Here is a 23860-nt window from a genome sequence, read left to right on the forward strand (position 1 = left end):
AACAATTCAGAATTGCCAGTGGACATAGTTGTTTCCAAATGAGGAGACTGAGGAAAATAAAACCAACCCAGAGGAACAGAGGTAGAGGTAATAGTCTTTGATTTGGCAACGCCTGAATCTCTGGTTTCACCTTTTAGACTCCCCAGGTATATGAACTTTTCCTGATATGACAATAACATATTTGTGGGTGAAATGGTAAGGATGAGAGGGAAATGAGATATGCACATTTTATATACAGTCAGCACAATCTAAGGGCAGATTATCAGGTTTAGGGATGAATAGAGGTTAAGAAGAGGTTATATTGTGAAAAATGTAAACAGCAATTCGGTGAAAGTATATTTTTGAAAGCATTAATTGGAAGTACAGCTTCCTCCCTTGCTAAGAAAACTAACAGTGAGGGTGAGGGGCTGAGTCCAGTCCTTGAAAGAATTAGGTAAGAAAGGGAAAGGGAGAAAGCTTCCAATGTAAATCATTTTTGGTACAAAAAAGAAAAAAAGGAGGGAGCCAGGCAGGGTGTTGTATACCTGTAATCTCAGCACTTGGAAGGGTGATGTAGTTTTAGGCCAGGCTGGGCTACATAGCAAAACCCTGGCTCAAAAAATGGACAAAAAACCAACCAAACAACAAAACAATAACAAACAAAAAGGAAACAAAGTGAAAATACATTTTAAGAAAATAAAACCCACGTCTGACTTTCATTAGATAACTGAACTAGTTAATTGCCAATGAATTTGAATGTTTGGTATTCTTATACAATCATTTTTAGGTGACGTTACATTCATTTCTCCCAAACCAGATGTGATTCAAAAATTACACTAAATCATTTTAAACCATATTTTGCCTAGTTTTAACTGTGCTTTTTATACAAACTCCCCACTCCCTGCCACCCCTTATAAGTGAATGGGGCTGTACTTGGCCTGAGGACTCAGCACTGTTTTGTAGAAGCAACCTTCCTCTATTTCATAATCTCTCACAGATACATGGGCTACTGAGGAAATTCTCCACCCCATGTCCTCAGAAGCTGTGAAGCCCAGATCAACAATTAAAAATCTGATTGGTGTTCTGAATGATATGGAGATGTTTTAAGCCTGGTCTTTCTTTACATCTTAAAATATTCTCAAATGAGAATTTAAAACAATTTACAAAAATTGTAAATTTTGTAATCCATTTACAAAAAACATCTTTATTGACAGATAGATGGCCATAAGAACAGTCAATTTCAATTTATAAGGTACCAAAAACATTTAAAACGCATATCATTAAAACTTGTAAGATTCATGTTGGGATACAAACAGGTAGTCATGTTGAACATCAGGCATAAAAAGGACAAATACTGAAGTGTAAAGGACCAGAGTTCCCAGTAAAACTAGCTGACAGCAAGTCCCTTAACATAAAACTGCAATTAGCTTGCAAATTAGAATATCTGGAATCATCTGCTAGCTCCTGCTTAAGTGATATTCACGTGGAAAACCAGCAGGTTCCACAAAGTCTTAAGGAAACTATAAGGAACAGCACCAGACAGAAGCAAACACAGAAAGTGAAGCTCCTTCTCTATGATGGTCATAGCTCTAAATCAGTAACCAAAAGTTGGGAGAAAAATCACTCATTCTTAAGGAACCTGTACTGTCCAATGCCTAACCACTTCATTAAAAGTATATATATTTAAAAATATGTAATATTATTACATGTTTACATATATATAGAGAAAGCACACACTTGTGAGCACACATGATCAAGGCTGTCTATATAATTACTTATTGTATGCTAAGCTCCTTTATATGCGTTGTCATTTCACAGAAAATTTAGAGTAAGTAGTGGGTCACATAATTGCTAAGTAGGAAAGGCAAACTCAACTTTGAAAAGCTCATGCTGGTCTTATTTCATTAGTTGAATTTTGGCCTCCAAATGAGTTTCTTTTCATTCAAGCTTTTGGAATAATAAAAAGAAGTTTTGATAATTGCAAAATTTTCTTGACAATATATAGTAAAATCTTAAGGTTAAGACTATTTTGATGCATCATTTCTCATCTCTTATTCTCCCCAGCTCACTTCTCTCAATATTCTGTAACTTTAAAAATAGACTAGAGTGAGAGTACTACTGGGCTCATGGGTAGTCTCACTGGGGATGTTCATCAGCCATACTCTGCTTAATAGTCTGCCTTACGTGGTAACTATAATGGCTTTAGTCTCTACTGACGAGCAAGGTCACCATCATTACAACTTTTCTATTCCACCTGATTTCTGAATAGTTTAATCCCTCAACCCTCCTCTTGACAAGGATGCTTTAGCACAGGGGCCAGCAAACATATTCTGTAAAGTATTAAGTAGCAAATATTTTAGGCTTTTTGGGACATACAATCTGCTATGAAAGAAATGTATCCCTCCAAAACTCTTATTAGGCAACCTAGGAAGCAAAGCTTTGGTGTTAAGAAATGGGGTATTTGGGAGGTGATTAGGGGCCCTATGAAAGGGATCAGTGTGTTTAGAAGAGGCTGAAGAGACCAGTGTTCTTGCCTTCTACCATGTGAGGACACAGAGAGAAGGTAGCTTCTATGAACCCTTCACCAGACCTACTGCTGCCCTCACCATGGACTTAAGCTGTAAGGCATAAATTTCTGTTGTTTAAAAGCTACTCAGTTTATGAAATTTGGTTATAGCAGCCCAAAGACACAATCTCTGCAGCAGCTACTCAATTTTGCTGTTGTATACAAAAGCAGCATGTAAATAACCAGGTGGCTGAGATCCAATAAAATTTATAAAACCAGGCAGTGGGCCAAACTTGGTCTACGATTTCAGGCCCTAGTTTGTCAGTACCTGCTCTCATCCACTAATAATACAGATTGAGGTGATCAAAGAGTTGAGTTCTTTTTCCTATATTGTCTCAAGTCAGTCATTCTCCTAACTTGACCTCTACCCCTAAGTCTTTCCACCCACCTTGACCCTCTTCAATGTGTTTCTCTATTCATTCTAAAATCTCTGTGAGGAATCCTTTCACCCTCAATTTCTGTTATTTCCATCTCTGTTGAACTTACTCCAATCACTCTTTATGACAGCGCTCTTCCCTGCGACAACTTCTTAAAAACTCTATTCCCCTAATTGTCTTCAATCATAGAAGTTAAGATCTACTAAGTGGCAATTAGAAGTGGTAATAAGAAGTAACAAGGATAATGTAGAGGAGCCAAGAATATAAACTAAAGGATAAGAATCAGGAGACAAAAAGGAAGAAGTCTGTGATAATTATTTTTTCTTTTTTTTCTATCATTTTGTATAGCTTTCTTTTCATAACATGTAATATGGAAGAGAATAAAAAAATTAACATTTGTATAGTATTTTTCTAAAAATTTATTTGAACTCCTGCTTTTGTGTTTCCAATCTCACCACTGATCTTTGGTCACCCATGTAATTTAAGTTAACAGATCACTGGGATTTCATGCCTTGACTGCTTTCTTAAGAAGTCTGGGATAAAGACCAACCGGACATATGGAGAAAAAGAGCCAAAACAAAAGTAGGTAAACATGAAGCCCAGAGAAGTGGCAACTTTTTCTTCAAGAAGGGACACTGCTTATCCCCAAGTGAATCACTTGAGGACTATCCTGTGAGCTTTTTCCATACACGACAAGAAGGTATGTCCCCACAGTTGCTTCAGTTCTCTTCTGAAATGTGACGCTAAATAAAATAACACATTGAACCTATTAACTTTTCAGACTCTCAATATCCTTAGGGCTTGTTCTAAATGTGACAAAGAGAAATGAAGTTTTCCTGATAGTTTCATTGTAGAAAAATCAAGGATTCAGTTAATGTCAGGCACAAGATAAAAAAAGGACCTGACCAATAACTATTGCTAAAATTTTGACCCATCCTGTACTTCAGGGTAAATATTAGGGAACTGGAAAATGAATCTCCACAACAGGATGATAACAACTATCTAAATCTATGACCAACCCAATCCATGTGAACATAACCTACAATATGCTGTAACATTTTAGGTTTGCTTATCGAATCAGACAGCAGCCTTTGTGAGTGGGTGGATCCAAAGCAACTTTCAACTCCTTTGGTGATTAGAGTTTCTATGGCTAACACGGGAAATGATATTTCCTAGGGAAATGATATAGGTGTCTACCTGGACTCAGAGTAACAACTCTGTGTCTTTCTGATGATAAGGACATGAGCACTCAGCCTAGCCTTCAAACTAAGAATTTCCTTACAAAGTGGAGGCTGCATCAAGGCTGTGTTATGACCAAGAATGGGAGGAAATGGATTTCACAATACCTATACAAGCATCCTCTCACAGAAATTTCTTAAATTTCCACAAGTGGGTATTTAGAAGGTTGAGGATAAAACTTTTGAGATATCTGGCTAGAAGACTTCATAATTACCATATCAATGCACTAGGAACATTCTTTCTATGGTTCAAAATTATCTATTAAGCAAGTGAGATTAGATGCATGTAGAAATGCTCCTCAGGATATTATGGATTTCCACCTAAACATTCAAGTATTTGACACAGTGATAAATCCAACTTACAGTTTGTCACATTCAATAATTTTTCAGGGTTGTTCTCCAGTGTGAATTCTTTGATGTCTGATGAGAGATGAACTGCACTTAAAACTTTTTCCACATTCATTACATCTAAAGGGTTTCTCTCCAGTATGAGTTCTCTGGTGTTGAATAAGAGCTGATGAATGAATGAAGGCTTTTCCACATTCACTACATTTATAAGGTTTCTTTCCAATATGAATTCTTTGATGTTTAGCAAAATTTGAGCTCCGGCTAAAGGTTTTCCCACATTGATTACATTCATATGGTTTTTCTCCAGTATGGATTCTCTGATGCTGAACAAGGTGTGTGCTCTGACTAAATGTTTTCCCACATTCACTACACTCATATGGCTTTTCTCCAGTATGAACTCTCTGATGCTTAGTAAGGGATGAGCAATGGCTAAAAGCTTTCCCACACTCTTGACATTTATAGGGCTTCTCTCCAGTATGAGTCCTTTGATGTTTAATGAGTGCTGATGAATGAATGAAAGCTTTATCACATTCATTACATTCATAAGGCTTCACTCCAATATGAATCAATTGATGCTGTGCAAGATGTGTGCTTCGGTTAAAACCTTTCCCACATTCTTTGCATTCGTAAGGTCTTTCTCCAATGTGAATTCTCTGATGTATTGCAAGGGATGAGCTTTCTGTGAAGGTTTTCTTGCATTCACTACACTCAAAGAGAATTCTAGTATGAGTTCTCTGGTGTTTAGTTAAATTGGCTCTGTGGCTAAAAGACTTCCCACATTCATTGCAGGTATAAGGTTTCTCTCCAGTATGTACTCTCTGGTGTCGAATAAGCACTGAATGGTAAGTGAAGAGTTCGCCACAATCATCACATTTATGAGGTTTTTTTTCTTTATAGGTTCTCTGCTTTTTCATTAAGTCTGATTTCTGCTTCAGTCTTTTTCCAAGTGTATGAAAAGCATAGGACCCTTTGGAAACTCTGTCTTGAGTCAAAAGGAGAGATTTCTGATTGAAATTTTTCCAAAATACATCATGTTCATGATCTCTTTCCTTGGGGAGCTCATTATTGTGGGTGAACATTTCTCTCAAGTGCCTCTCCCGATTTCCTTGCTGACTCTCTAGCCAATTTTCACATTCAAGGGCTGTTTCCAAGTTAGAATCATAGACACCATTCCTTGTCAGTCTGTCTATTGCTGCAACCTGATGTCTTTTGCTGCAACCTTCTTTGGAAAAATCTTGCTCTGAAGTTGAATTCTTGCTCTCAGGTCTACTCTCCATGTCTGAAATACATTGGAAATGCAAATTTTCTTTGTTTTCTGTGCTCAACAAAAGCCAGTTCTGTAATAGGCAAGAATTACTGTAGGTGAAAAATATGCCTTTATGGAATAAGTGTATTGACTCTTTCACTAGATGATTTGCAAAAAAACAGCAAATGGAAGGAGACAAATGCTCAGCGTATGCAGAGAAAATGAGTACACCTAATCAGGAGAATCAGAAGAGAGGAAAAGAACCAGAAATATAGAAGAAGAAATGCAGATGAAGCAATGTACCAGTGGACCAGTACGCAATGAGTACTCAAGATCAGGATAGGAGAAGCCACACTTTACAGAACACCTATAGCGACAATAAATATCCATGCAGTTATCATCTTAGAATAGAGTACAGTTTTGGTTTCTGAGTTTCTAGACTTTCGACCCTACTCAAGTTCAGATATGCATTCCATTACCAATTTAATCTTCCTGACAATGTTTTTTATAATATGCTCCTGATTTAAAAATCTCCTGTGACTTAAATACATGAAGTAATATATGCATAAAGCTTTTCACTGCAACACCATCTGAGGTAGCAAAATATTGATACCATCTCTAATAACCTAACATAGAGAAAGGATTGAATGAACTGCAGTTTATTCACACAATGAACTTACTGCATATTAGTTCAGAAACTATGAACTAATGTAATAAACATTAATTACATATTAACAAAAAATTAATAAAATACAATGTGAAGTTAAAAAATAGATTAATCAAAATATACATAATATTTTATGTACTTATATATATATAAATATATGCATATGCACATGGAAATAGTACAATGATTCAAACTTAACTTCAATACACAGTGTTTACTTCTAGAGAAGGAAATAATGAAACAACTTTAATAATATTTTTTATTTCTTTAAAAATATAAGCTATCACAAACCTATAAGAATGACAAAAATAAAGACAAGACAACATTAAGTGTTGACAAGCATGTGCTACAGTTAGAAGTCACATACTCTGCTGATGACAATATAACTGGTATGATTACTTTGGAAACCTCTACCAAAAAATGAGCATGCACCTAACCTATGAGTCAATTTTACCTGTATGTATATATTCAACAGAAATGCATATATGTGTTTATGAAAAGACAGACGAAAAAGAATGTACATAACAACACTTTTCACAGAACCAAAAACTAGAAACAATCCCTATGCCCATCTTCAGGATAATGGATAAACTAGAATGTGACACAATGAAAGCTGTAGGATGAGAATCAACAGTAACAATGAGTCATAACGTGGATATATCTTCCAATTAGTGTTCAAGGAGGGAAGTCAGACACAGAGTCTATACAGTATGATTCCATTCACATGAAGTTCAAGAAGAGTCAAAACTAAACAAGTTAGGACAAGGTTACCCTTGAAGGAAGTGACTGAAAGACGAGGGTACAAGGGTGCTTGTAGGGGTGCTATTAAAGTTGTTATCTTGATATGGACACTAGCTACATGAATGTGTTTGATTTGTGAAGATTCATAGAAAAGTTATGACACCTTTATGTATTTTATATTGCAAAAAAAAAGGAAGCGTCAAATGAAGTAAAATATTAGACGTGTTTAATTGTGGTGATGGATACATGTTATTTTATTTTCTGGATTTACGCATTTAAAATGCTTTAAAATTTAAAATATTTAAAAAAACAATAAAAGCACATAGGCACTTCTAATCTACTTTCTTAGGCACTGAAAAGTGCCATTTATTCACTGTCCTGCTGGACATTTCTGAAGATTCCCATCTATCTGACTCACCTGAATAGCTGCATTTGGGCACTATTCTCTCAAGCTTCAGTGGTTCTTTTCCATTATCCAAATTGTAGTTCTCAGATTTGGAAACAGGAAGCCCTATTTGTTAAAAAGAAAAAGGAAGGAAAATTTTTTAAAAAAGAAATTTCGCTATTTATGATGGATACAAAGATCTATACTGGAGTATAGTTCCAACCTCTTGAGCTACAAAGTCGAGCTATCGCAGGAAGATCTGAGTGAGAAAAGATGGACCCTAAATGCAGCTTAAAACACTTGGAGCAAAAGTTTATGCCCGATACACAGTAAAACTGGGTTTGTAAAGACGAATGATTTTTGTCTGTCGAAAAGGAAGAGAATGTTTTTTAATTTCCTTAGTGTGTGAGGAAATTTTAGCGTGATATTGCAGTTAGTCACAGATTAGTCCTTACTTCAGGGAAGAAGATGAAAAAAAATGAAATTTCAGTGGCACTACAAAATTGTGCTATACATTATATATGTATGGAAATACCACAATGAAATCCCTAAATACTGTTTAGGAAGGAAGGGCATTAAGAAAGAGCAATACACAGGTTGAATTTGATCAAAGTATGCATATGTACATATGGAAATGTCCATATGTACGTATGGAAATTTCAAAACTAAACCCCTTTGTACAGTTAATTTATGCTAATAAAAATTGTGACTATGGTTACTAGTTTTTGCCTTCTGACATTTTTCCTTTCCTTCTGTTTCAATTACTAAAAGTCACTTTCTTCAGGAATTTGTTACATGAGGTTTGGGAAGGGCTACCACAGTCCTCTCTGGCTCTATGATTGTTTCTCTGGTGGGCATGTGACCCTATTTGTTAAACTCCTAGGATAGAAGCATTTCTTTCTTTCCTCTTTCCCTTCCTTCCTTCCTTCCATCCTTTCCTCCCTTCCCTTCTTCCCCCTCCCTTCCCTCCTCCCCTTTCCCTCCTTCCTTCCCTCCCTCCCTCCTTCCTTCCTTCCCTCCCCCCCACCTCTCTCCCTCCCTCTCTCCCTTCCTTCTCTCTTGCTTAGCTATCTAACTGGGAGAATAATGTGATCCTACAGCTGCCAATGGCCACCTCTGTTACATAGGAAGATTCTAAGAATAAAGCTAATACAGGGCAAAGTCATACCAATTGACTAAAAATTAATATATGGATGAAGTTCCTGATGATATATGTGATTTTGAGTCAAGATATATATTTTTTCCTTTAACCTAGTATGAATTAAGTTGTCACTTGAGTCTTCATATACAACAAGCATACATTTTACCAAGAACCTAGAGCAGAAACAGATTTTTCTCAGGTTGGGGTTATGGATCAAGTGGTAGAGCACTTGCCTAGCAAGCATGAGGTTAAGTTCAAACCCTAGTACTGCCAAAATAATAATAATAAATTAATTTAAAAACCCTAAAACCCAAGCAACAACAAAACACAATTCTTTCTAAGGTGAGGATGTAGGTTGGTGGTAGAATACATGCTTAGCATATGCAAGGACCCATTATTAAACAAAACAGAACAAAACGCAAGAAAAGATTTTTCTCTAGCTCAAAAGAACTAATACTTTATGACTTCTGAATGCAAAAATGAAGGTTTTTTAAGTTATTCCATTTTTAACGAAGTAATCATTTCCCCATAAGCAGGTTTCAGAGTCACAAGGAGAACAGAATCCGTTCTTACAAAGTGAGACCAGGTTTCTGTAGTTCTCCAGCATCACGTCCCTTTGTGTAGGATCCAGCTTCCCCCACTCCTCTGGTGTAAAGTCCATGGCCACATCCTTGAATGTCACTGTTTCCTAAGACACAAAACATAACTTTGTTCACCGACTTTCATTTGATAGCCTTCCTTTCATCTGATTTCTGCACTGGGACAGAGGCCTGAGATACATTCAACAAGGAAATGGAATATATTCTAATAGTGCACAGATTCCAAATATTCTATGTAAAGTCACTGATTATTATTGGTGTGCCAGGCACTATGTTAACAACGAGAACCAAATAAAATAAGACCATGGTTGCTCCATTGAGAGATTGCAATTTTTCTGGGAAATAAAGTATTAAAATATAAACCAATGAATCAAAAATGTTGTTTGCAAAGGAAATAAACTATACGTAGAGAGAAAAAAAGGCATGTCTGCATAATTCACCTGTAAGTCCTTAATAAAAACTTGAAAAATCAATCTAGCCTTCAGAAGATAACTGCAATATAAAACTTGCAAACAAGAGAAGTCAAGGAATGAAAAGGCTGACAGTGACCATTAAATTCATTTAAACATGGAATTCATTCAAGATAAAAGGCATTAAATTGAAAAATGAGTGCAATAAACTGATTAAGATTACAGATTTCACTCAAAAACATTTATGTGTAAAACTTCGTAAGGTTGTATTTCTATAAGGCAAAAAATACAAAAAGAATAATGGTGTGATAGATACACATCGGTAGTGAACATACCCCTGTAAGTAAAACCACAGGGAATGGAAGTATTTTTCCAAGGTGCTGGAACAAACATATGCCAAGTGCTGTAACCAGACAGAAAACACCTTTTATTTAAATATTCATGAAGCATTTGCGAAAAGTAATAGTGAATTTCAATAAATTCCCAAACAGAAACAGAACAGAGCAATGACTGATAACTGAAAATCAGAATATAAAAATAATGAAATATTATTTCATTAATAAAATACAAAATCCAATGCCAAATGGATAAAGCGTGCTCAGAAAATTTCATAGCCTTAAAACTTTCATTTTATTAAAGAAAATTATGTAAGTAAATGAGCAGAGCAACAAAGACATTATAAGGAAAAATGATCTTGATTCTAGAATCTGTACATACATAGCTAAATACTCAATGACAACTGCTAAACTTTTGGAAGAAAAAAATCAGAACAAAAATGCAAACTGCTGCATAAAAGGTAGGAAGAAATACAAAAGGAGAATCAAAGAAAGCACAGGAAATAGAATTATAAACATCACATGGCAAGAAACATTTGAAACACACATATTAAATGTGAATGTGCACATTTCCTTATTTTAAAAGTTTTTTAAAAGCTATATCCTGTATATAGAATAGGCTACCCAAAACATTATCCCAACATTGGTGACTGACAGGAAAATGGAAGGAAATACAGCATACCATGTACATGCATACAATAGTGCAAGCTCAACAAAAATGGAAAAATACACAACAGACTGTTACTCTCCATAGGAGAGGTGAGGGACTGAATTTGGGGAGGGAAGTAATAATACCTTTATATTATATTCAGTGTTGTTTGCCTTGTTATATGAGTAAGAATTAAAATTACTATTTTAAAAAATCTAATAAGTAAGAGATTATTAAAAAGGCCAAATTCTAGTAAGTTGCACTATTAGCATCAAATGAAATCTAATGAAATAGAAAAGAACAATTTTTCTAATTTCCATAAAAGATTCAACTTACCCTGATGCTGTAACAGTTTTGAACCTAATATCAAAGTGTTGAACTATAAGAAGCATTCACCCTTCTTTTGGTACTGGTACCCTGATTTTCCTCTGGCTGCTGTGTCTGGTCACTTTTAGTCTATACAGCTCAAGTAATACTGGTTGTATCTTGGAGTAATGGGTGGAATGAGCTTGTATATGTGCACACAGGTCTATTTCACAATTACTCTTAGACAAGGTTAATAATGACTCAGGAATAGGGCTGATATGCTGTAATCATCACAGCACTTCTGCTGGAATGATTAGGAGAAACTGTTCTTTTTCTCTGGCCTTCAACACTGCAATATGTAAGCAAAAACTTATTTGAGGCCAGACAAAAAAAAAAGCCTGCTTGAGAGCTAAACCCATGGAGAGAAAATCAGTGGTCACGTAGGTTTTAATGTACTGCTCAAGGCCTCTCTAGCCAGACCTGGATTTTTCAGTCAATAAATCTATCTTTTTTGCATAAGTCAGTTTGAGATGAGTTTCATCAAATGGAACTTAAAGCTTCTTGACTACTAAAGTATTCAAGACTTATGTAAAGCAGGTGAGAAGCCAACACAGACAGGCAAATCAAAGGGTGCCGGGAAGTCACTTTCGCAAACACTGCCAAAGTACAACGTCTACTAATATTCATAACTTGGATTATAGTACCAATGAGAAAGACTGCTTGAGAAATCTTTGAGTAGTACTATGCCACAAGCATCATGGAGCGCAGCTTTCTTTCTATCAAACTTCTTTATATAAAAACTTTCACACAGAATCATAGCTACTCAGGAGGCAGAGATCACGAGTATGGCGGTTCAAAGCCAGCTTGGGCAAGACCCTAGCTTGGAAAAACTCATCACAAAAAAGGGCTGGTGGAGTGGCTCAAGGTGTAGGCCCTGAGTTCAAACCCCAGTTCCATCAGAAAAAAAAAAAAGCCTATAACTATAGAATTTCCTTCTTACTGGTGGTGTAGCTCAAGCAGTAAGCACACCTACCTAGCAAGCATGAGGCCCTGAATTCAAACCCCAGTGCCACCAAAAAACAAAACAAAACAAAAACCCCACCAAATATTTCACATATCCCAAAGTTGAAAGAGAAACACAATAATTATCCATAGTACAACCACCACCTAAATTCAAAAATTCTTACTGGCTACACTTGTTCTTGGGGGTTGGGGAACAACAATGTAAAAGTATGCTGTAGACATAATACTTCAGTACTTTTCCTCTGGGAGGCTTGGATCTTAACTAAATTTTTAAGTCTTCATAGGCTTTACTTTTTTAGCATTGATTTGAATTGAATATTTAATCATTTTGGCATTTAAGGTGCTTTAAATTCCTACTTATAGTCAACATGAGTGAGAAACACAAGTTTTAAGATGAAATGTAAGTTTTAAGAAGTATGAACCGTACTATCTTTAAAATAGTTTTCCAGATGGAAGATTCAAAATGGCAGCTAAGGTAGGGAATCAGATCTCTGTGACTCCAGAAACCTCCTTGAGATGTTGGAGCCACATTTGGGTAATTCTGATTGCTCCTAGCCAAAATAATAACTGCCATCACATTAGGTACAGATAAAATTCAAAGACTGACCCTTAACTCAGCCTTTAATTGCACCTAATAGTCAGGAAAATCCAACCTGGCACACCCATCAAGGTGTGTCCTACCTCTGGCCCTGGGAATAAAGTCCCTGGCTGCTTATTTTCTTTTTTTTTTCCCTTTTCTTTCTTCTCCCAAGAAGCAGAAGACAGAACATCAATCAGAATCAAAATGTATGACATCCTGGACCCCTAGCCCAAGGAAAGTTTCCCTATGCTGCGCTGCACTGAAACAAAAACGCCATTTCTCCATGCCAGCTGGCTCCAAAGCTGGCTGTGTGAAACTGCAGAAGAAACAGGAGAGTATCATGTACCATGCACCGCTCCAATATCCACCTCCCCACTCCACCCCACCCTGGAAAAATAATGCAGCGCTGCCCCTGGGCAGACTGAACTCCCCCTCATCAGCAAAACTGAAAACCATAAACAGGGAACTGTAATCTAACACCAACATCAGAGGTGGGGGTGGAACGTTGAACCCGCCCTGGAGAACAGGGGCAGGGAAAAGAGCCAATCTCTCACTGCTGAGCCATCAGCAGATAGGTGGGGCAAGGAACCAAGCTCTCAGAGCTGAACTCTCAGTAATGCACCATAAAGCAGCAAAGACTGAGAGCAGGGACAGGCTAACAAGCCAACCACCTAGAGGAGATGCCCAGCACCCAGCAGAGATCGGGAGAGGCATAAAAGCTGAGAGGGAGTGAAGCGACAAACTAACCTCCCAAAACAAGGTAGGAGGTGGATCCCAAAGCTGATCTCTGGGACAGAGGGCAGCATTCAAAACTGAATTGCACCACCATGCTGGGGGAGGAGCCGACCAAAGAAAGCCGCAGATGAAAACCAACACAGTTGCCACCTGCCGAAAACAACAGCTCTGACCACCCTGCATGAGGTGGCAATCTTACTTCACCTCACAACTCCAACTAATCTTGTGGACAGAAGGTCCAAATACCACTCCAGTCACCTGGTAAGAACACATCAGCGCTTCCACTTGAACACCAATACTAGGATTGGTCACCTAAGGAATAACCCCAGAACTTTTATTAATAGATTGAACTTTCTGTGGTTCCTGAACCTGGTGTTTTTTATGGTATTCCTGTTTTTTTTTTCCTCTTTCTTCCTTTTTCTTTTTTTATTCCTGCATTATTAACTCCATCATCACTATTCTCTTATCCCTATTTTCACCCTCTTCACTCACCCTCTTTTTCCTGTACAATCCATTGTCCTCCCTCCCAACTAGTCTATCTGCCCCTTTTCAACCACTCTTTCCTATCTTCACCTCCCCCTCTCAGCCTCCCCCAACCTGTCACCACACTACACCTCCCTCCTATACACTCACCACCTGCTGACTAGCTTGCTGTACCAACTGCACACAACACCAGCCCCTTGCAATCCCTGTCACAAACACCCTCCATTATAATAACAGGAATACACCCAAACACACATAAAGGCCACAAAACCCAGTAGCTCCCATACCTCTTAACCCACCCACCTACCCCCTTTCTTAGTGCCACCTTTACCAATTCCCCAAAATCTATGATTAGCCTAATAACCATTACCCCCCCCAAACTCTGACTGTTTATAGACATTATAATCAAGGGGTTTTGTATAGAATACATTAACAACTGGTCTGGCATTGAACCAGTGAACTTGTTATTGCTAAATTATATCCCTGGACCAGGGTCAGATAGAGCACATCAACCTAGCTAACATTCAAGTCAGCTACAACACAAAAATTAAGTCAGGGAAAGAAATAAGGCAATCAAATCCACCAACTAGCCTACCAAAAATATAGGGGCACAGCACCAAGTGGAGCAATGGGAAGAAGAAGAAGAGATGGAAACCTCTCCATCAAAAAAATAATTCAATACAGGATTCAGTATGAAATGAAGAAAATGGATACCCAGTTCCTGACTTCAACAAAACAACGAAAAATTTAACTAAGGAACTCAGAAATGTCCACAAAAAAATCCTCAAAGAAGAAATCTGGGAAGAAATCTCTGAGAAATTCATGGAGAAGATACTAGACATGGCTAACCAGAATGCACTCAAGAGATTTCAAGACACCAAAAATAAAGAACATTAGGACTGACAGAGTGTCTCAAGCAGCAGAGCACCTGCTTTGCAAGCATGAAGCCCTGAGTTCAAACCTCAGTCCCACCAAAAGAAATGAATAAATAAAAAATAAAGAACTTGAGATGACACAGAAACAAAGGAACTGAGAGGACCTTAATAAACAGCAAAGTGAAATAAAGGACACTATAAAAAGAGAGCTACATGAATTAAAGAGGACAACACAAATTATAAAAGAGGAGTTGAACAAAGATATGGAAAACCTCAGAAGAAAAACTCAAACAGAAATCCTGGAAATAAAAAGTCCCTATAGTCAAGCAAAAAACACAGTTAAAGGCCACTCCAGCAGATGAGAACAAGTAGAAGACAGAATCTCAGAGCTCCAAGATAAAATAGAAATTAAAGAAAAAACCTTAGTCAAACAACTCAAGAGCTGTGAAAGGAATATGCAAGAGCTCAGTAACTCCATCAAAAGACCAAACCTGAGAATCATGGGCATTAAAGGAGAAAGGTGCAAACCAAAGGGATATATAATATATTCAATAAAATAATAACAGAAAATTTCCCAAATCTTGAGAAAGCTTTGCCCATTCAGGTAGATGAAGCCTTCAGGACACCAGACTTGACCAAAACAGAACCTCCTATCATTAAAACAACAAGCATAGAGAACAGAGAAAGAATATTGAAAGAAAAAACAAATAATATATAAATGTAAACTCATCAAAATAACAGCAGATTTCTCAACAGAAACCTTAAAAGCAAGAAGGGCAAGGAATGAAGTATTTCAGGCCATGAATGAAAATAACTTCAACTCTAGGATACTCTACCCAGCAAAACTATCATTCAAAATTGATGGAGCAATAAAAATCTTCTATGATAAACAGAAACTAAAACAGTATATGACCACCAAGCTACCACTACAGATGATTCTACAAGGAATTCTGCACACAGAAGATGAAAACAAACAAAACCACGAGAGGACAGGAAGCATCAAACCACAGAAGACAAAAAGACAAGCAATCAGAGAGTAGCATTGATTCAACAGCACACAATCAAATCCTTAAACAACAAAAACAACTTAATGGCAGGAATCACTATATATGTATCAATATTAACACTGAATGTTAACGGACTCAATTCCCCATGAAAAGACACCATTTGGCAAACTGGATTAAAAAGGAAGATCCAACAATCTGTTGCTTACAGTGAGACCCATCTCATTGACAGAAATAAACACTATTTTAGGGTGAAAGGCTGGAAGAAGATTTATCAAGCTAATGGCCCCCCCAAAAGGAAGGAGTACCAATACTTATATCAGACAAAGTAGACTTCAAATTTACATTGGTCAAATGAGATAAAGAAGGACACTTCATACTAATAAAAGGGGCAATACATCAAAAAGGAAATAAAAATCATCAACCTATATGCACCCAATGTCAGTACACCCAATTTCATCAAACATACACTAAAGGACTTAAAAGCACATACAGACTCCAACACAGTGGTAGTGGGAGACTTTAATACTCCTCTATCACCAATAGATAGGTCATTCAAACAAAAAATCAACAAAGAAATCCTAGAACTAAATGACACCATAAATCAAATGGACCTAACTGATATCTACAAAATACTTCACTCAACAACAACACAATATACATTCTTCTCAGCAGCCCATGGAACTTTCCCCAAAATTGATCACATCTTAGGACAAAAAACAACCCTCAGCAAATACAAGAAAATAGAAATAACCCCCTGCATTCTATCTGCATTAAAACTAGAGCTCAACAACAAAAACAGCAGCAGAAAACAGGCAAATAATTGGAGGCTGAATAGTACATTGCTCAACGATCAGTGGGTCATAGTAGAAATAAGAGAGGAAATCAAAGGGTTCCTGGAAGTTAATGAAAATGAAAACATGACCTACCAGAACCTATGGGATACAGCAAAGGCAGTCCTGAGAGGAAAGTTTATAGCCATGAGAGCATATATTAAAAAGACAGAAAGATCTCAAATAAATGACCTAATGCTATATCTCAAACTCCTAGAAAAATAAGAGAAGCAAAACCCACAACAAACTAAAGGAGAGAAATAATAAAAATAAGGGCTGAAATTAAGGAAACAGAGACCAAAAATAAATAAAGAAAGAAAAAGAATCAATGAAACAAAAAGCTGATTCTTTGAAAAAATAAATAAGATTGATAAGCCCCTGTCAAATCTGACTAAAATGAGGAGGGAAAAGTCTCAAAATAGTAAAATCAGAATGAAAAAGGGGAGATAACAACAAACACCATGGAAATTCAGGGAATCAGAGATTACTTTGAGAACCTATATTCTAATAAATTGGAAAATCTTGAAGAAATGGACAAATTTCTAGATACTTATGACCATCCAAAACTGAACCAAGAAGACATTAATCACCTAAACAGATCTATGACACATAATGAAATTGAAGCAGCAATAAAGAGTCTCCCAAAAAAGAAAAGTACAGGTCCTGAGGGATTCTCAGCTGAATTCTACCAGACCTTCAAAGAAGAAGTAACACCAACATTCCTTAAACTTTTCCACAAAACAGAAAAGGAAGGAACACTACCAAACTCATTCTATGAAGCCAGTATTACATGCTTCCCAAAACTGGACAAGGACACATCCAAAAAAGAGAACTACAGGCCAATCTCCTTAATGAACACTGATGCAACAATCCTCAATAAAATAATGGCAAACCGAATCCAACAACATATCAGAAAGATCATTCACCATGACCAAGTCGGCTTCATCCCAGGGATGCAGGGGTGGTTCAACATATACAAATCAATAAATGTAATACAGCACATTAATAGAAGCAAAGACAAAAACCACATGATCATCTCAACAGATGCAGAAAAAGCCTTTGATAAGATTCAACACCACTTCATGATAAAAACTCTAAGAAAACTAGGAATAGAAGGAATGTACCTCAACATTATAAAGGCTATATATGACAAACCTATAGCCAACATCATACTTAATGGGGAAAAACTGAAACCATTTCCCTTAAAATCAGGAACGAGAAAAAGGTGCCCACTCTCCCCACTCTTATTCAATATAGTCCTGAAATTCCCAGCCAGAGCAATAAGGCAAGAAGAAGAAATAAAAGGAATACAAACAGGTAAAGATACAGTCATGATCCTGTACCTCAAAGACCCAAAAAACTCTACCCAAAAACGTGTAGACACCATAAGCAGCTTCAGCAATGTAGCAGGTTACAAAATCAACTTACAAAAATCAGTAGCCTTTCTATACACCAACAAGGAACAAATTGAGAAAGAATATAAGAAAACAAGTTCATTTACAACAGCCTCAAAAAAAAAATCAAATACCTAGGAGTATTTGATTTAAAGAAGGACATAAATGATATCTGTAAGGAGAACTACAAACCACTGAAGAAAGAGATCAAGGAAGACTACAGAAGATGGAAAGATCTCCCATGCTCATGTAGTGGCAGAATCAACCTAGTAAAAATGGCTATACTACCAAAAGAAATCTACATACTCAATGCAATTACCATCAAAATTCCAATGATATTCATCACAGAGATTGAAAAATCTATCCTAAAGTTCATTTGGAAACACAAAAGACCACGAATAACCAAGGCAATACTCAGCAAAAGGAGCAATGCTGGAGGTATCACAATACCTGACTTCAAACTATATTACAGAGCGATAGCAATAAAAACAGCATGGTACTGGCATAAAAACAGATATGAAGACCAGTAGAACAGAATAGGGGACCCAGATATGAATCCACACAGCTATACCCACTTTATTTTTGACAAAGGCGCCAAAAACATATGATGGAGAATAGACAGCTTCTTCAACAAGTGTTGCTGGAAAAAGTAGTTATCTGCCTGCAGAAAACTGAAACTAGATCCATGTTTATCACCCTATACTAGTATCAACTCAAAGTGGATTAAGGACCTTAATCCACCTGAAACTCTGAAGTTAGTACAGGAAAGAGCAGGGAATATTCTGGAAGAAATAGGTATAGGCAAGGACTTCCTAAATAGAACTCCAGCAGTCCAGCAACTAAGAGAAAGGATGGACAAGTGGGACTACATGAAATTAAAAAGTTTCTGCACAACAAAAGAAATGGTTTCTAAACTGAAGAGACCACCCCACAGAGTGGGAGAAAATATTTGTAGCAATACGTCAGACAAAGGACTGATAGCCAGAATATACAGGGAGTTCAAAAAACTAAACTCCCCTCAAATCAATGAACCAATAAAGAAGTGGGCAACTGAAATGAACAGAACTTTTTCAAAGGAAGAAATCCAAACGGCTAAAAAACACATGAAAAAATGTTCACCATCGCTGGCCATAAAGGAAATGCAAATCAAAACCACACTAAGATTCCACCACACTCCTGTTAGAATGGCTAGCATCAAGAACACCACCAACAACAAATGTTAGTGAGGACATGGGGAGAAAGGAACTCTTATACACTGCTGGTGGGAATGTAAGCTAGTACAACCACTTTCAAAAACAATATGGAGGCTTCTTAAAAAACCTAAACACAGATCTACCATATGATCCAGCAATACCACTCCCAGGAATATACCCAAAGGAATGCAACTCAGATTATTCCAAAAGCACCTGTGCACCCATGTTTATTGCAGCACTATTCACAATAGCCAAGTTATGGAAACAGCCAAGATGCCCCACTACTGACGAATAGATTAAGACAATGTGGTATTTATCCACAATGGAATTTTATGCAGCCATGAAGAAGAATGAAATTTTGTTATTCAAAAGTAAATGGATGGAACTGGAGAACATCATCTTAAGCGAAGTTAGCCAGGCTCAGAGGCCAAAAATTGCATATTCTCCCTCATATGCAGATTATAGACCCAAAACAAGTACAGTAATATTATTGGACAGGGGTCACACACTAAGGAGAGAACATGCACAGGAGCAATAGGGAAAGGAAAGGAAACCTAAAACCTGAATGTGGTTGATGTGCTCCCTGTTGAGGAGTGAATAAAATAATCTTAAATTGGCAGAGGCCACTATGGGAAGGGGACCAGGAAGTAGTGAAGAGGTCTGGTAGAAACGAACCAATGTGGGTTGCAATACAAAAGTGCATGGAAGCAACACTAGGAATCTCTCTGTATAGCTATCATTAATCTCAAACTAGCAAAAGTGATGTCTTTCTTATTATCTGCTATGTTTTCTATTCAACATACTTGGAGAAGAGAGTGGAAAAGGTTCTGCCCCGAAGCAGGGCTGGGGGTTGGGGTGGGGAGGTGGAGGTAAGGGGATTGGCACAAATAATGTATACACATATAAGTACATGTAAAAACAATAAAATGGGGGGGGCATGGCTCAAGTGGTAGAGAGCCTGCCTAGCAACCATGAGGCCCTGAGTTCAAACCCCCAGTACCACAAAATAAACAAATAAATAAAATAAAATGAGAAAAAAAAAAAAACACTCCTAGCAAACAACAAAAAAATAAAATAAGTTTTGCGTATGACCAAGCACAGAAAACAGAATAGTAAAGAAGGGAAATGCTGCTTCCCTGCCAGTAGAGAAACAATAAGTACTGGATGGTAGAAAATATTTCCTACTGAGTCCATTAGTCTCTTAGAATGAGAGCTCAGGTCTCTACACCAGCTTTTGTGGACAAAAATACCTCACATAAGTGCTGATGGCTCATGCCTATAATTCTAGCTACTCAGGAGGTATAGATCAGAAGGATCACTGTTAGAAGCCAGCCAGTGCATATAGATCGAGAGACCCTATTTGAAAACATCCAACACAAAAAAGGGCAAGTGGAGTGGCTCAAGTGGAAGAGTGCCTGCCTAGAAAGTGCAAGACCCTGCGTTCAAACCACAGGACAGCCCAAGGAAACAAGGTGGAATTTCAATCATCAGTAGATAAACTCACCTGGGATCTGGCTGTGAGGCGCAGGGTTGCCACTCCTCCCTCTTCTGTGCTCTTCTCTTGGGAAAGGGGAAAATCCTGGGAAGACAGAGCTAAGGGCAAGAGAGCAGTAATGATGGGGCCTAGACCAACAGGCTGCAACTCAGTCTTACAAGTCTGAAAATACCTCCACCATTCTAAATATGCTGTTTACTGAGGGACAGTGATGGAAGCCCACAACAACCTACTCCCTCCAAGGAGTATGGAAGATGCCCAGGAATGTTGCTCTCCAGGTTTAAATATAACACATCCTGGAAGGTGGTACTGTCTGATCTAGAAATTAGAATAAATCAGTTACTCTCCAGGTCTAATCTATATAAAGTTAATGTCAGGGAAGTAGGTTCAGTAGTTCACAAAAATTATTCTAAAAGCATACTTAAAATGTAAATTGCTGGACCTCACCTCAAAGCCATTATTAGAGTTTGAGTACAATCTAGAAATTTAACAAGCAGGGGATGAGGGGCGAGGGGGGGCAGTGTTTGGGTGTAGGAGGTCACAGACCAAACTTCAAGAAACACTGGTCTAGCAGTACTACAAGTCAGTCCCTGACTTCTAAGCCTGTTTTTTTTTTTTTTTCCATATGTTAAACAAGAAACATGTTCTGTATTGGAACCACAGAGTAACTGTAGGGATAAAGTGGGATAACATGTGTGGGAAAGTATTTTTGGCAACCACAAGGCTGAATTCTCAAACCCACTGACGGAGACAAGGATGGAATCATTTGGAAAAAATAACATGTGAGAAAAATAGTTACGGCCATGCTCACACCCAGAAGCTTAGTCTTTTGCTTACATTAGGTGCTACTTTGAACGGTGCATACATAGTGCACCACGCTAGTGTCGAGGGGCGGGGAGGTTCAACCCAGAGGAAGCCCTCCACACTCACTCAAGGAGCCCATTCACCCCCAAAACAATGCAAACAGCGCTGTCTGAAAGAGCCACAGATCCTCAGGCCACGATTTTCCTTCCAAAAGGGCAAGTTCAACACCTGAGCAATGCTACCTCCTTTCTCGGGCACTTGGGCCAAATCTGTCTTCACGATTACCACCTCCTCCATGTCCCGAGGATTTTGCTCTTCACTTAATTCCGACCTCTCTAGCCAGAACAGGGAGAAGTCCCCAGGGCCTCCAGGGTTGTGCGGAAAGGTCACGATCTGGTCAGCTCGGGTATCTAGGTCCTCCGGAGCGCGAGCCTGGAAACGCCGGGACAGCCATCTGAGGCTGGGTCCTCTCAGATGCCTGTTGAATCTGTCCCTGGGGGATGGAGCACCGGAGAGACAGTGCTGGGGCTGCCGCGAACGCGCCAGGTGCCCAGACATGCCCCGCCGCGCTCGGAGCACCTGCCCCAGACCCTCAACTGCCCCGCGCGCCCCCAACTCCACTCCTCTCGCCCGGCCCGTGCGCACCCGCCAGCACCGCGCTCGCATCCCGGTCCCGGGGGGCAGGGATTTCGGCCCGAGCGCGACGGGTTGGGGTTCAAGGTCTGTGCGCTCCCAGACCCGGCACGGAACGACCCCTGGCCACCGCAGAGGCGGAACGGAGAGGAGCGGCATTGGACCAACCAACTTACCTCCCATCACCAGCCTGACAAAGGCTGTGAACTTCTTGGGCCAGCTAGGAGTCGCGCATGCGTGAGGAGCCGCGCCCGGAACTACAATTCCCAGAAGTCCCTGCGCGCCGCCAGCCTCTGTCCTCAGAAACTGGGAGCCCAAGAGCCGCGGCTGGGAGAATCAGAACTCTCCGGAGCTTCTTCAGTCTCGCGAGAATGCAGGATTGCGTCTCCAGTGACTGATCGCCCAACAAGGTAGGCGTGGCAACTTTCCGTGCTGCTGAATTCAGCGAAAATTACTCTACAGTAAGGTGTATGATAGCATATGGCTATAATCCATGCTTATGTTCTCCCCATACTCATCCTTTGCCTTCAAACAGTATGGAAGGTATACTTTTAGGAACAGCAGTTTCCTGCTTGCACACTCATTTCAATGCTGCTGTATTCATAGACTACTTGTAATCATAAAGATTCACATATGAGAAAAGTTGAAAAAATTGAACTACTTTCAACAAATTTGAGCAATAGGTTCTTGCAGGCAAAATGAAACGTGATTAAGCCTGTCCACAAACCTCAAACTAAAACTATTCCTGATATTACTGCCAGCTCCAAAATATCTTCAAGGTTTTTTTCCTTACCTAATTATCACCAAATCTTATTTATTATATTTGTTAAATAATTCTCTAACTTGTCCATTTCTCTCTCTTCTCATTTAGCATTACCTTAGTTTAAGCCTGTTAGGAAAACGCCACACACTGCACACAAAGGAGGCTCAGGAGAGGTATCTCATGTCCAAAAGTTTAATAAGCAGGCTGGCTGGTGGGGGTGATGTGAAGGGGGGTTGGGGTGTGGGTGTGGGGTGTGGGGTGTGGCGCAGCAGCTTCTCACGGTGGGTCTGGCCTTAAGTAGCATTTGGGAGAAAGCAAGGCTAGGGATGGGCAAAGAGAGGTGGCAGGAGATAAGGAACAGTGGGGCTTTGTTCTGCAAGGGATGAGACCAGCTACTGAGGCAAGGTCTAGGGGCGGGCAAAAGAAGGTGGCAGGAGATAAGGAACAGTGGGCTTTGTTCTGCAAGGGGTGAAACCAGCTGCGGTTCAGGCTACAGAATGGTGGAAAGGGGCAGTTCTTATCATTCCCCCATTTTTTGTTTATTAGAGAGGGAGAGAAAAAGGGTTGGGTATTGGGGTGCAGTTTGAGCCTCTGGATGCTTCTGGCTGGTGGGGGGCAGCGCATGTTCTCAGGTAGGGTCCTTAGGGTTTGGTGTCTCTATAGGGGTTTGTGGGGGTCCCCTCGGTGGTCCCGGAGGGGTAGATATCCTTGGAGGAGGAGTTGATTGAATCTTTGGTTGGTGGCTGCAGATATGCAATCTAGTAAAAAATTTTGTAAAGTTTTTATAATGCAGGGGAGAAAGCTCAGGAGGGTAAAGACACAATAAGGGGCGCTAGGAAAGGCAGGAGCCAAGAGAGCAGAGGAGATTGAATCCAATCTAGGACAGAGGAGTTTTTAGTCCTGCAAAGTTGGATTTCTTCGCTTAAGCGAGACAGGGTATTAATATTTTGTTCTACTAGGCCTGACTCATTAATATAGTAACTGTTAGAAAAACGCCACACACCGCACACAAAGGAGGCTCACGAGGGGTATCTCATGTCCAAAAGTTTAATAAGCAG

The 23860-nt window shown here is 38.9% G+C and overlaps 1 protein-coding gene across 2 annotated transcripts; it reads right to left on the reverse strand.

Moving 5' to 3' along the window:
• Positions 1 to 1163: 1163 nt before the first annotated feature.
• Positions 1164 to 22331, reverse strand: Znf286a (zinc finger protein 286A). 2 transcript variants are annotated; one of them, XM_020173057.2, is made up of 6 exons: positions 22216 to 22331; positions 21649 to 21899; positions 20612 to 20700; positions 9262 to 9376; positions 7581 to 7673; positions 1164 to 5787 (listed from the first exon to the last, which is right to left on the reverse strand). In XM_020173057.2, exons 2-6 carry the CDS (start codon positions 21701 to 21703, stop codon positions 4547 to 4549), a joined length of 1593 nt encoding a protein of 530 aa, XP_020028646.2. In that variant the 5' UTR covers positions 21704 to 21899; positions 22216 to 22331; the 3' UTR covers positions 1164 to 4546. The 2 variants fall into 2 exon arrangements, with proteins under 2 accessions (XP_020028646.2, XP_020028668.1); XM_020173079.2 differs by lacking the exons at positions 9262 to 9376; positions 20612 to 20700; positions 21649 to 21899; positions 22216 to 22331 and having other exon boundaries at positions 1164 to 5845.
• Positions 22332 to 23860: the final 1529 nt, after the last annotated feature.

This window comes from Castor canadensis, chromosome 11 (assembly GCF_047511655.1).
Source record: "Castor canadensis chromosome 11, mCasCan1.hap1v2, whole genome shotgun sequence".
NCBI lineage: Eukaryota > Metazoa > Chordata > Mammalia > Rodentia > Castoridae > Castor > Castor canadensis.

What these genes read in the sequence shown, in the direction of transcription:
- Znf286a (XM_020173057.2), bottom strand. Translation starts at nt 21,703, where the DNA reads ATGGAGGAGGTGGTAATCGTGAAGACAGATTTGGCCCAAGTGCCCGAG. An exon ending in CCAAGTGCCCGAGAAAGGAG is followed by an intron (nt 20,701 to 21,648) that starts GTAGCATTGCTC and finishes TCTTGCCCTTAG; the next exon opens with CTCTGTCTTCCCAGGATTTT. An exon ending in GCCCAAATGCAGCTATTCAG is followed by an intron (nt 5,788 to 7,580) that starts GTGAGTCAGATA and finishes AATGTATTTCAG; the next exon opens with ACATGGAGAGTAGACCTGAG.